The sequence below is a fragment of the Pistacia vera genome, unplaced genomic scaffold (genome assembly GCF_008641045.1).
Source record: "Pistacia vera cultivar Batoury unplaced genomic scaffold, PisVer_v2 Contig405, whole genome shotgun sequence".
NCBI lineage: Eukaryota > Viridiplantae > Streptophyta > Magnoliopsida > Sapindales > Anacardiaceae > Pistacia > Pistacia vera.
This window is the reverse complement of record NW_022196230.1, coordinates 1,522,515-1,534,888: the sequence shown is the minus strand read 5'-3', so window position 1 is coordinate 1,534,888 and position 12,374 is coordinate 1,522,515. Positions and strand designations below refer to the sequence as shown.

Here is a 12,374-nt window from a genome sequence, read left to right as displayed (position 1 = left end):
TAATTATATCTTGAAAGAATCATGCGTCTTCTTTCTTCTCATGAACCTACACAAATGACAGAGAATGGTTAGGTAATAGTCATATTAAGTGCACATTTTCATTTATTCCTTATCCACGCTCGGCATTTATAACACATGATCAACTCAATTCACCACAAGTATATATGATCGAGGATTACTTGAAAACATTCGTTAAAATAATGTATATTAAGTCGTGAATTTCAATTGCTGCAATGGTGTTGCATGCAGCAGCAAGCATTGAGGTTTAGGAAAAAGAAAACGGTATATATTCTTTTTTTGGGTAATTAAGTTTTAAATAGAAAAAGAAAAAGAATGTACAAAAAAATATATAAAGGCAATCAGCCTACCACATGACAAACCCTTTGGATAGTACAGAAACCAAAAGTTTAACTAAGATAAAAGAATTACACAAGACACTATCTTTTAATGTACCTCCTACCATAAAACAAACCTCGGGTTAGGACAAATACAAAAGTCTATACAAGATCATATCCAAAACATATACAAGACAATCACTACCAAAACAAAGCCAATTAACAAAAATTCATCCTTTAAAAATGCGGTCCATATTCTTCAAAACTATAGTTATGAACCAATCCACCACGTGTTCTTCTTGAATGTGTGGAATTAACTCGAAAGAGTTATAGTTCCACATGAGAAACAGTTGCACACCTCTCATTTGTATACACAGTTTGTATAGAGTACTAATTTCTACGTACTTGTGAAATTGATTAATTTTGTTATAGAGTAGCTATCTAATACTAGTTAGTTATTTGTTGTTGTCCCAATCACATGATCTGTGATACCAAAACTTTTTTCTATAAGTTAAAGACTTCTTTTCCTTTTCTCTTAAATAATGCATTTATTTTTCTCAATTTCTCAATTTTACAAGTTTATATACAGATTTTTTTTTTTTTTTTTTATATTATATGAAAGGGAAAGAGTATTCTTCCTTTGCCTTTCTTCTCATACATATGCACTTACGTAATGCTATTCATGAAAAAGTATATAATAATTCGAAATGCAATATGACACTAGCTGAGCTATTTGAGAACATTATAGTATAGGCATAGCGCTACCTACTGCATATAAATATTGCAGAAATACTATAATTGAAAGTGCGTGGCAGCAGTTCATACAGTGCAATTTTTCAATTGATTTTACTATTATTTCCTTCGAGAGATCAAAAAAATATATATATATATATATTTTGATTGATCAATTGAACTTGTACATACGAAAGAAAAAGAATTAATTTATAAAGAAGGTAGTTTGTCTTAAACCAGATTTATCTATTAACATTGTAATCAGTCTTTTAGGGAGTGTTTATTTGAGCTTATGAAAATTAACTTATAAGTATAAGCTAAAATTAATTTATAAGCATTTGAAATTTTAAGCAATTACGTATTTGGTTAAAGTACTTATAAGTGATTGATAAATAATTGACGTGTTTGGTAAAATGTAGCTTATAAGTATATTTTATTATAAAATTACTAAAAAAGATACTGCATTAAACAAGAGCATACTATAGAATTTTAAAATTAAACAAGAATAATATAGTAATATACTTGATCAAACTAGCTTATAAGCAAAGTGCTTATAAGCCAAAAAAAAAAAAAGTACCTCCTCCAACTTATTTTTTTTAGCTTATAAGTTCAATTTATAAACTTAAAAAAATTATAAATAAATAAATCAATTTAATTTTAAAATTTATAAATAAATTTAATCAATTTATAAACTTAAACAAACACCCTCTATAAGTTATTAGAGCAGATGCTTGATCCAAATAAAATAAATAAAATAAAAGGGAGCCAATGCACATACATATAGAATATATTTTAAGGTCTCGTGGGGCTCGTTCACTCGAAAATCAAGAAGGATTATATTAATTAATTACTGTACTTGATATCATTGGGGTAGTATTAATAGTTAAAGAGTTAATTGGTGAATCATCTGAACATGCACCATCACTTCTAATCAATTTCTTTTCCCTTTTTACTTCTGTGATATAAAATACGGACTCTCCATCATATTTTAACTTATCGTTTCGATATTTGAATTATTCCGAGTCACCAGATGAACATGTATATTTGATCCATATAGGATATATTTAATGGAGTAATTAATTAAGCCTACCACTTTGGTACTTACTTTAATTAGAGTAATACTATTTACACTAATCAAATCATACTAATTTAAGTATTAACTGAGGTAATTAAAATTTTGAATTTTGAATTTTTTTTATAAAAGAAACTGACATGATAATAAGAATGATAATAAGAAAGGTCTATCATATCAAGTATTAATTGAGATAATTAAAATTTTAAATTTTTTATTTTATAAAGAAAACTAACGTGATATCAATTAGCAATTAGTACTTAGAATGGGTTTAGGTTAGCTCAGATAGTATTATTCTTTTAATTAAGCTTGACACTTGTCAAATTAATTTGTTTACGGATATACATCAAGTCTTCCTCACTCCAAAAAGTAAAGACTGAAAAGAGGAAAAACAAAACTAATTAAAAGGCGTACATCGGTCAAACTATGTGAGTAGGATATGTACAATGTGATTATTAATTAAGGTCAGCCCTGACAATAAACGCCCCAACGATGGTGTTTTTTTCTGTGTCTCAATCTCTTCTTTGTTGAACCATTACAGGTAAACCCCCTCTCATAGTCGCAGTCAAACCGGGGGCAAACCGTGGTGACTGATTTGGTTCCACCAACCTGACTTTAAACTGCCTCACCATGGCAAGAGCCACACTTCTCATTTCTACTAGGGCCATTTCTTTGCCCAAACAAACCCTAAGCCCACCTTGAAAAACTGGATACTTAAACGGGTTTTCGGGTTTGAATTTGCCTTCTTTTAACCATCTCTCCGGCTTAAATTCGAGACAATCGGGACCCCAAATCCGCTCCATCCGCCCCATTGCATATGGATGATAAGTAACCCTACTGCCTTTTCTAACAAATGTACCATCCGGCAACACGTCATTATCTTGAGCGAACTTTGAATCAAACTGTACTGGCGGATATAGCCTCATACTTTCATGTACCGCAGCGTTTAAGTAATGCATATTTCGAATTTGTTCATAGCTGACAAAACCTTGGTTCGGGTCAATGACTCGGTCTGACTCTTCCTTGATCGATGACTCGACTTCCGGGTGTTGAGATAACAAGAAGAAAAAGCTGGTTAAGCCTGAGGCTACCGTGTCACGGCCAGCTAAAAGGAAGCTGACGACAATGTCTCGGAGATATTTGTCATCGTTGATGGAACCCATGAATCTTGATAGAAGATCATTCTTGGTGGAGAATCCCAATTTGTGGCGTTCATTTATCATTTTCTCGGCTAGTTCATTCACCAATTTTAACGCTTCTTTCAGCTTTTTCTCGGTGCCCAAATTCAGCAGCCGCTTCATTTTCCAAATTACTGGTGATGAAGCCAATCCTCTTTCAGCAGATATCTTCGATGCAAGATCGAAAGCGACTGCAAATTCTGATAAAGGCATACTCAGCTGGAGACAACCGGGGTCTAAACCGAACGAGAATCTGCAAATATTATCGAACGAAAATCGACGAAATACTTCTTGGAGATCTAACACCGTTTCTTTTTCAGAAACCGATGATAAGAGAGGGATTAGCCTGGACTGAATCTCAGACATGACAAGATCGAAAGCATAGTGATGTATAGAGACACTACCGAGCTCAAAACTCGCCATTTTTCTTTGAAACTTCCAGGAATCGCCATCGACATTGAATATACCACGACCCAGAAGATCACCCAAGATAACAGAGAAAGGTTTGCCTTTAGGGTAGTTATCGAACCTGGTTTTGAGGATGTGCTCGACGTTTTCGGGGTTGGCAGTGATGATATTTCCAAGGACATGAAGATGTATAGTCCCGGTTGGTGATTTCCCAAGAAGATGTGTGTACCAATCACAAAGATTAGGAAAATCCTTGGACCAACTGGTAGTGAGAAAACTCCGGCAAGTCTCACACTGACACCAGGGCTTGAGCTTCAGGAATAGAAAGATGAAGAAAGAAAACAAGGAGAATGAGGCAGTGAAAGTGAAGAAAATGAAGCAGAAAGTGGTGGAGAGAGAGTGCAGCCACAAAGACGGATCAAAATCAAAACCCATTTGATAAAACAAAGAAAGAGAAAGAGAAAGAGAGAAAGATGAAGGAAGATGGTGGGTGAGGAGTTGTGTGGAGGAGGAAACGGAGGCATTATATATTGATAAATGTTAAGAGGTAAATGTAACGATAGGGACAAAAAGCCAAAGGAGTTTCATTACATTTACTACTTGCCTTATTTCTAAAAATTTCTAGCTGTTGACACCCATGAATTTTAATGTAGCATGAATAACGCGTGCGCAAAATAACAATGGTCTGTCTCTTCACCGGTTGTATACGTCATCGTCATGCCTTTCTTTCTTTATTTGAATATTTCCAAACATGTGCTCTTCTATCTTTAGTATTTATTATTATTATTTGTGTTGTTGACAACTTGATGTCGGCTGTCTAGTCAATTACCAAATCACTGCCGTTTCGGCTGCCATCAATTAATTCTCCGTCTTTTACATTTATTAATTTCACGTGAAATTGAAATTAAGTTGAATCTCTAGACTTATTAAAACATATACAGTTATCCCTACAATCTCATATATATATGCGCGCTATCATGGATGAAATATCAATTTCAACTAAAATTCACGTTTTACAAATAAAATACCCTCTTTAAAGAAGCATTTGCATTGCCTTGGGAAATTTTGCATTGCATTTGAAATACACCCTTAAACAAGAGTCATTAGTCCATAAATTAGGGCTTTATTAATCTGTTGTCATCAAAATATGAGCATAATAACTCTTCCTTGAGTCAACAACAATAAGAGGCCACTTCATCGGCACAATCTATCTCAATACACATGGACGAATGACGATTGAGATGCAACGAAGAAAATATACCTTTTGTAATAACTAAAAAACCGTGGGCCAAAAAAAAAAACACTCTTGTCCATGACATAATAAAATGATTGGGGACTCATTTATGAAGGGGGTGGGTGATATCACACCCTGACATTAGTAGGCTTTTTGTACCATATTTATATAGTAAAATACCTGTAAGAGATTGGACTTTACTCGATTGAATTAAACTGATTTATTTCAATGCTCACCATATTGAAGTAGCATGTGAACAATTGTCACCACTTCACTCTGATGAGGATCTAAATGGTGGAAAACACTTTTGTCTTTTTAGTTTTTACGTCATTGTTAAGAGTGCGTCGAGACTGGAGGATTTCTATTGCGAGATTTCTGGAAGGAGCCATGTGTTCTCACGAAAGAGGGTTATGTCATCACCCGACGCTTATAATCTTCATTTGCAATGGACAGTGGTCAATTATACAGTGCCTAAGCATTGATAAGATAAGGCCTTACTTAGGTGACCCTCACTTATCTCATGTCATGCCTAGGGAATTTTCCTATTTAAGAAAATCTAGATTTAATGAATTGTTTTTTTGAATAACGAGATTTTTACATCAATTTACGTGTACATTAATTAATCTTTAGATACTTGAGAATTACAACTCGAACTCAAGACTTTTTTAATAATATATTTTAAAAACTTTATCTCATGTCATGCTTATAGGATTTTCCTATTTAAAAAAATATAGTTTACGCGTACATCAACTAATCCTCAAATACCTTGGAATTAAGATTCGAACTCAGAGTCTTTTCAGTAATACATCTAAGAGTCTTTATCTAATTACTCAGTCACCCAAAGATTGTTTATTACTTAATGGAAGTTCCCCTTCCCTTCTAAAGAGAGTTTATTACTTAGACTTTGCCTAAGTCAAGCTAATAAAAAGAAAAAAAATCTTGTTAATGATCTCTTCTTATTTGGTAAGGAATCCATTAACCAATTTTGATTGGTAGAAAGAGAGATGTTTATTTGAAATTCAACCACTATGGTAATTAGTAAGGGGTGTATGATAGGTTTATTTTTAGTCAAATTCTTCTCTCTTTCTTCATATTTATGCTCAATTAACCTGACAGTTAGCAGTGTATTCGTTGAGCATTGAAGGACTAACCTCGTCGAACCCTCTTGTCGGCATGCTTTGGCCTCTATTGATTTTGTAAGTCAGGAGAGTGGACAGAATTTTAAATACATAATGTAACAAGTTCTTAAATAGCTAATTAGGTAAGAATGTATAAGATAGATATAATGATGGGATCTTAATAGTTGGCCCGAATTTTTAAGGGTTTAAACAAAAATAACCAACTCTACCAATTTTAAACCAAATGAATAAGCAAATGTATATTTTGACATAGCTACCCATCTTGTATTGTTTTATTTAAACTAAAATTCTTGTCATTTTAACATGGATCACACAACAATAACACATAACTGTAACTTAATATAATCATAAATGTTATTAAAAAGAAAAAAGAAAAAGAAAAAAAAACAATCCTGTCTAAACTAATATATTACTCTAGAATCCAAATTTCAATTGAATTGTAAAATACCATGCTTTTCAAACCAAATTTCCAACTCCTTCCAATATATATATATATATATATATATATAGGGGAAACAACTAATAAATACTAAACTAATACTTCAATTTGTCAAGAAATTGAAACAACTCAAAAATGAATTTCAAAAACATAAAAGAAAGGGAAAAAAATCAAAGAGTAGGAGAGAGAAACCGAAAGAAAGAGAGAAACTGAGAGAAAGCTTGGGTGGGTATCTTAGAAAAATTAACACCTTTATTTTGCTAAATCCCTTTTATTTTTGGATAATTTAATAATATCCCTTCTCTAGTTCTCTAATAAGAAGGTTCTTACGTAAATGTTCCAAAGATCATGTTTAAATATCATTAAATTTATTATTATTAGACTAAAATAATATTTTACAAATGAATATAATGGTATTTAAACTTGTTTTTCACAAAATTTAGATAAAGAGCACCTTACTGGAAAATCATGATTAATTAATACTGTATATACATATTAGAAGATTCATTTATGTATAAAATTCACAGAAATTGCATGTGCTTTTCTTTTTCTTTTTTTCTTCTTTTTGAATAAAATAGTAAAGTACTTTTAACCAAAACTCTTTTTAGGAAAAAAAAAAATATATATATATATATATATGAAGCTAGGTAGGCATTAAAATGCCTCCATTGACCAACCTGAAAACGTTCAGATTCACTGCTCGAGGTCATAAAGAAGAAAACTAAATCAAGAATTTCATCCACTAATTTAAAACACGTTCTTTTTAATTAACCTGCATGCACCGCTTAGAAAAAGTAAGATCATTTTGAAACGACACGTCCACTGATTCAACCATAATACCAACACATTATTATCCTTTAGAACTTTCTTCATTGACTTATAAGAAGTTGTAGCCGGCCCTGTATCCCATAACATACTGATAATAAAGTTAAGTTCCTTAAATATATAAAATGGAAATAGAAATTGGGGTAAATTAATTATCTTAAATTTGCCGCTGCCCCCTAAATTCAACGACGTTAATTTTGTAAACTTCTTGTGTAGTCTTTACTCTTTACTGCTATTTAGTCGCGAAGTCGGCAAATGTGGGCGTATGTCGGGCGCATGCTTGAGAAATATAGAAAGCAAACCCGAAATTTTCTTCCTATGTAGACAATACCATATTGTCTTTACTTTATGTAGAATTATTTCTATAATTTATCACTACTTAAAATACTCTTATATATTCACTCGATAATTTTATAATATATCTTTTATATATATGATTATATTCTATTTTTATAAGCTTTATTTTGATGAAATTTTTTTGATATTAACTATCGTAAATGTTTATCATCAATCAATTGAAATTGTAAATTATAGCGATATCTATATATAATTTATAAATTTTTGTTTTCCAAACATTGTTGTGTTGTCAATCCAGAGAGGATGATTCGTTATTAGGAGAGAATATATTTAGATTGACTCAATTTGGAATGAAGATATTCAGATTAACTTAGATTCTAATTAAAGTAGTTGGAGATCGTGCAACTTCCTAATTCTATGTAATTGAATCTTATCTTAATTATATCATGTAAATGAGTGCTATATAAACCCATTATAACTTGTTTTCAAGGGGGCTAGGAAATTGTTCTAAGAAAATCTTCCTATGAATTATACTATTTTTTATAAGCTCTCAAAAATAATAAGATAACAGTGGACGTAGACTTAAGTTCTAACTTGCCGAACCATTTTAAAAATCTCTCTGCCATTTACTTTATTGCATTTATTATTCATCCACTGCTGATTATCCGTAATCACGCACATATTCATTCTGGTTCTGACATGGTCAATCAGAATTCTCTGATTGGTGCAGATTTTTGAATCAACACACATATAGAATATAAATTTCACTCCACGGAATGGGAAAAGGAGGTTATTTCTTGTATAATTTAATTAAAGTAAATTGATGTCAACTTGCAGTTGTACTTAGGGGTGTTCAAAAGCAGTTAACCGAACCAGTTTTTCGGTTCAGAAAAATTTTTGAACCGAAACTGAATCGGTTTGGAGGGAAAACCGGTTTTTCGGTTAACCGGTTTTGAACCGTTTTTCCCTTTTTTTTTTATAAAACCTTTTTTTTATTTTTTCCTAAATTAAATTGTAAATATAAACAATACATATCTAAATAAAAATTAAACATTTATACATATCCATTGATCACTACTAACAATACATTAAAAATATTATAATTTTTTATTTAATATATAATATATAATATTATTATTATTTTATTTTATATATAATTATTATTATTATTATTNCGCTTAGAAAAAGTAAGATCATTTTGAAACGACACGTCCACTGATTCAACCATAATACCAACACATTATTATCCTTTAGAACTTTCTTCATTGACTTATAAGAAGTTGTAGCCGGCCCTGTATCCCATAACATACTGATAATAAAGTTAAGTTCCTTAAATATATAAAATGGAAATAGAAATTGGGGTAAATTAATTATCTTAAATTTGCCGCTGCCCCCTAAATTCAACGGCGTTAATTTTTAAAACTTCTTGTGTAGTCTTTACTCTTTGCTGCTATTTAGTCGCGAAGTCGGCAAATGTGGGCGTATGTCGGGCGCATGCTTGAGAAAGCAAACCCGAAATTTTCTTGTATAATTTAATTAAAATAAATTGATGCCAACTTGCAGTTGTACTAAAGGAAAGTAGGCCCGTATTAAATAGAAGTACCGTACGAGAGAATATAGTGAATTTGTCTTTTTATAATTGAGTAATACTAATTTTATAAAGACAAATACAAATGGGGTATACAAAGATAATTTAATTAGGTTTTTGTTTGTCCCTCTTTTCTCTAATTTTAAAATTAATTAGGGTTTTTGTTTACATTCATTTTCCCCAATTCCAAACTTAATAACAACTTTTGTTTACTCATTTTTTTTTTCCCAATTGTCAAAATATAAAAAATACTTTAAAAGTAAGGAACTCTAACAATAAGTAAGTTACAAAATATAGAAAAAATCAATTAATTACCATAAATCTGAAGAAAGTGTTGGGAGCATTAATTGTTTGTACTGTAAATTGTGGGCAGTGCCGAAGCGCCGACTTATTGACTATTGTGACAGCAATAGCAACTACCAAGAGAAGCATGTTTTGAAAACATGCTGCGCACGTTTTAAATAAGGCAGAAAGCAGCAGGATAAGGATTTAAGCCCACTTTCTTCATGTTTAACTCACAAAATTGGGTTATGTATTATAGTTGAACGGACGTTGGGTTTATAGATGTGGTTATGAATTGAGTTGAACCATTCCACTTAGTTTGGTTTGGCTATGAATTGAATGATGTGATTGTTATGGCCCCTCTTGTCATTTTGCAAATTTCAAAGGTTTCGGAAAGAATGAGAATTATGAAGATAACAGTAGCAATTTTTTTAATAAATTTTAGTACATTGAGTGTCGAAGTGATATTCTAAAATATCTTACTAGTTGCATATATTAAATTAAATTGAAATTTTCATATTTTACAATTAAAAATTTGTCCTTCAACCATATGTACCATTTTGATATTCTACTTTATAGGTCAGACGTATCTATGCTATAAATTTAACATTTTTACGCAATTATAAAATTAATTGTAGGCAAACCTATCAACTAATTAAGAGGTTATATATATATTATTCATATATATTTGGTAAATTGAAAAGGAAATAAAATTTATTAGAAAATTTGGGAAATCAATTTTTTACCAAGACCAAAGTGGCTTTAACTTTTAAATTCCAGGTTGACCACCTAACAATAATTTTCAAATGAAACTTTAATTAGTTGGTGGGTCATCTACTGTCTAAGAAGTAAGAACATCTTTAAAGGACTCTTTATATGATCCAAACTCTTTATTATAAAGAGTCTATCTATAAAAACAAGAGTCCAACAGACTTTTTATCTTTAAAATATAAATTATAGAGTAAGTTTGACTCTCTACATTTAGAGAGTTAAATTTCACTCTCTATCATAATTTTAATTAATAAACTACAAGTTCTTATGTATTTTATTTATTAATTTTCTCTCCCATTAAATCTCTTTCTTAAAAATAAAGAGCATGTTCATTAAATTTAAAGAGTTTATTGGATTTGAATAAAAATTGATTTATTTATATTTAAAAATTAATAAAGATGCTCTTTATTTATATGAAAGATGTTCTTTATTTATATAAAATATGCTATTCAAAATAAAGAGTACCATTGAGGATGTTCTAAGCATCTCTAAAAGACTCTTTATATGACCCAAACTCTTTATTATAAAGAGTCTATTCATAAAAACAAGAGTCCAACATACTCTTTATTTTTAAAATATAAATTAGAGAGTGGGTTTGACTCTCCACATTTAGAGAGTCAAATTTCACTCTCTATCATAATTTTAATTAATAAACTACAAGTTTCTATGCATTTTATTTATTAATTTTAAGTATCTTTCTTAAAAATAAAGAACATCTTCATTAAATTTAAAGAGTCTATTAGATTTGAATAAAAATTGTGTTTTTTATATTTAAAAATTAATAAAAGTACTCTTTATTTATATGAAATATACTCTTCAAAATAAAAAGCACCATTAAAAATGCTCTAAAAAAAATTAAAACAAGGGTTAACTACACCAACCTCCCTTGAGGTTTCAATAAATACAATTACACTTCTCAAGTCTCAAAAAATATTGATAAATCTTTCATGTTTTCGTTTATTAATAATAATTATTAGTAAGAACTTTCATTTCTATATTTAAATATTTAATTAAAAGTTAGAAAAATTGATGAATTTTGCCGAAATTAAGGGGTGTATTGTATTAATTCTAAACATTAAAGGAGGTAATTGTATTTTACCCATAAAAAAGTTTCTATTTTAGTTTAACAAAAGGGTTCGTCCCAATGACAATTGACAACCACCCAATTTAACATGTTTTCCATGTTTCACACAAGCTGCTAGCCCTCATGTCCATTTAATTGAATACTTCAAATTATTATAATTAATTCTCAATTTGTTTGAGAAAACAAAATTGATATTGATAGTTACTTAAAATAAATCAAAAGTTTGAATTCAGAAGTCAACTAAATACATATTTTAATTATTTTAACAAATAATAATTATATATGCATAATGGGGTGACCATTTCTATCAAAACCAAATTGTATCAATTAAATTAATTCTTATTAAGTTTATTCATATTTTTATATTGACTGCCCGTTGGAATATGGAAAATCACGTGGTCTAGCTAGTATTAGATTAATTAATTAGTTCCATCTCGGACTCATTATATTAGTAATTATAAATTAAAAGGGTTAAGTTCATGTCATTGCCTCAAACAAACAATTTAAAGTCGCTTCAATCAAGTTGGGCAAACGTTTGGAGAATGTCTTCACAAGAAGAGACACAGGTTAGGGCTTGTTTGGAGCATTGGTTATTTAATCTCAATTAATTAACTATTTTTTAGTATAATAAAACCATGATATCGTAACAATTAATTAACAAGAAGAAAAGGCATCAGCCAGACCACGAGCCCAATTGGGCGAGGAAATTAATATGACTTGTTCAAGAGATTTTTATCTACATGGGATTTAAAAAGGGGCTAGAATTTGGTAGTCCATGGGCCATGATGGGCTCACAGTAGTCCAGTCCTGGAACGAAAATAGAGCACCAGACACATTGATCCGTCACTAACACTCCACAAATACATAAATACCCTCCATTTAATTTTTTTCTTTAGGGGGCATTTGGTTCAGGGAATGTTGGATTACTGGAAAGTTCATTACCTCGAAGATTATTGGGAATCTTTAGGAAAATGTGTTTGGTTAATTGAT

The 12,374-nt window shown here is 30.5% G+C and overlaps 1 protein-coding gene across 1 annotated transcript; it reads right to left on the bottom strand.

The window, feature by feature from the left end:
• Positions 1–2,580: 2,580 nt before the first annotated feature.
• On the bottom strand, positions 2,581–4,242 carry LOC116142186 (cytochrome P450 94C1). Its single transcript, XM_031427630.1, has one exon. It carries the CDS (start codon positions 4,158–4,160, stop codon positions 2,652–2,654), a length of 1,509 nt encoding a protein of 502 aa, XP_031283490.1. The 5' UTR covers positions 4,161–4,242; the 3' UTR covers positions 2,581–2,651.
• Positions 4,243–12,374: the final 8,132 nt, after the last annotated feature.

Excerpts from the sequence above, each read along its gene's own strand:
- LOC116142186 (XM_031427630.1), bottom strand. The coding sequence starts at position 4,160 with ATGGGTTTTGATTTTGATCCGTCTTTGTGGCTGCACTCTCTCTCCACC.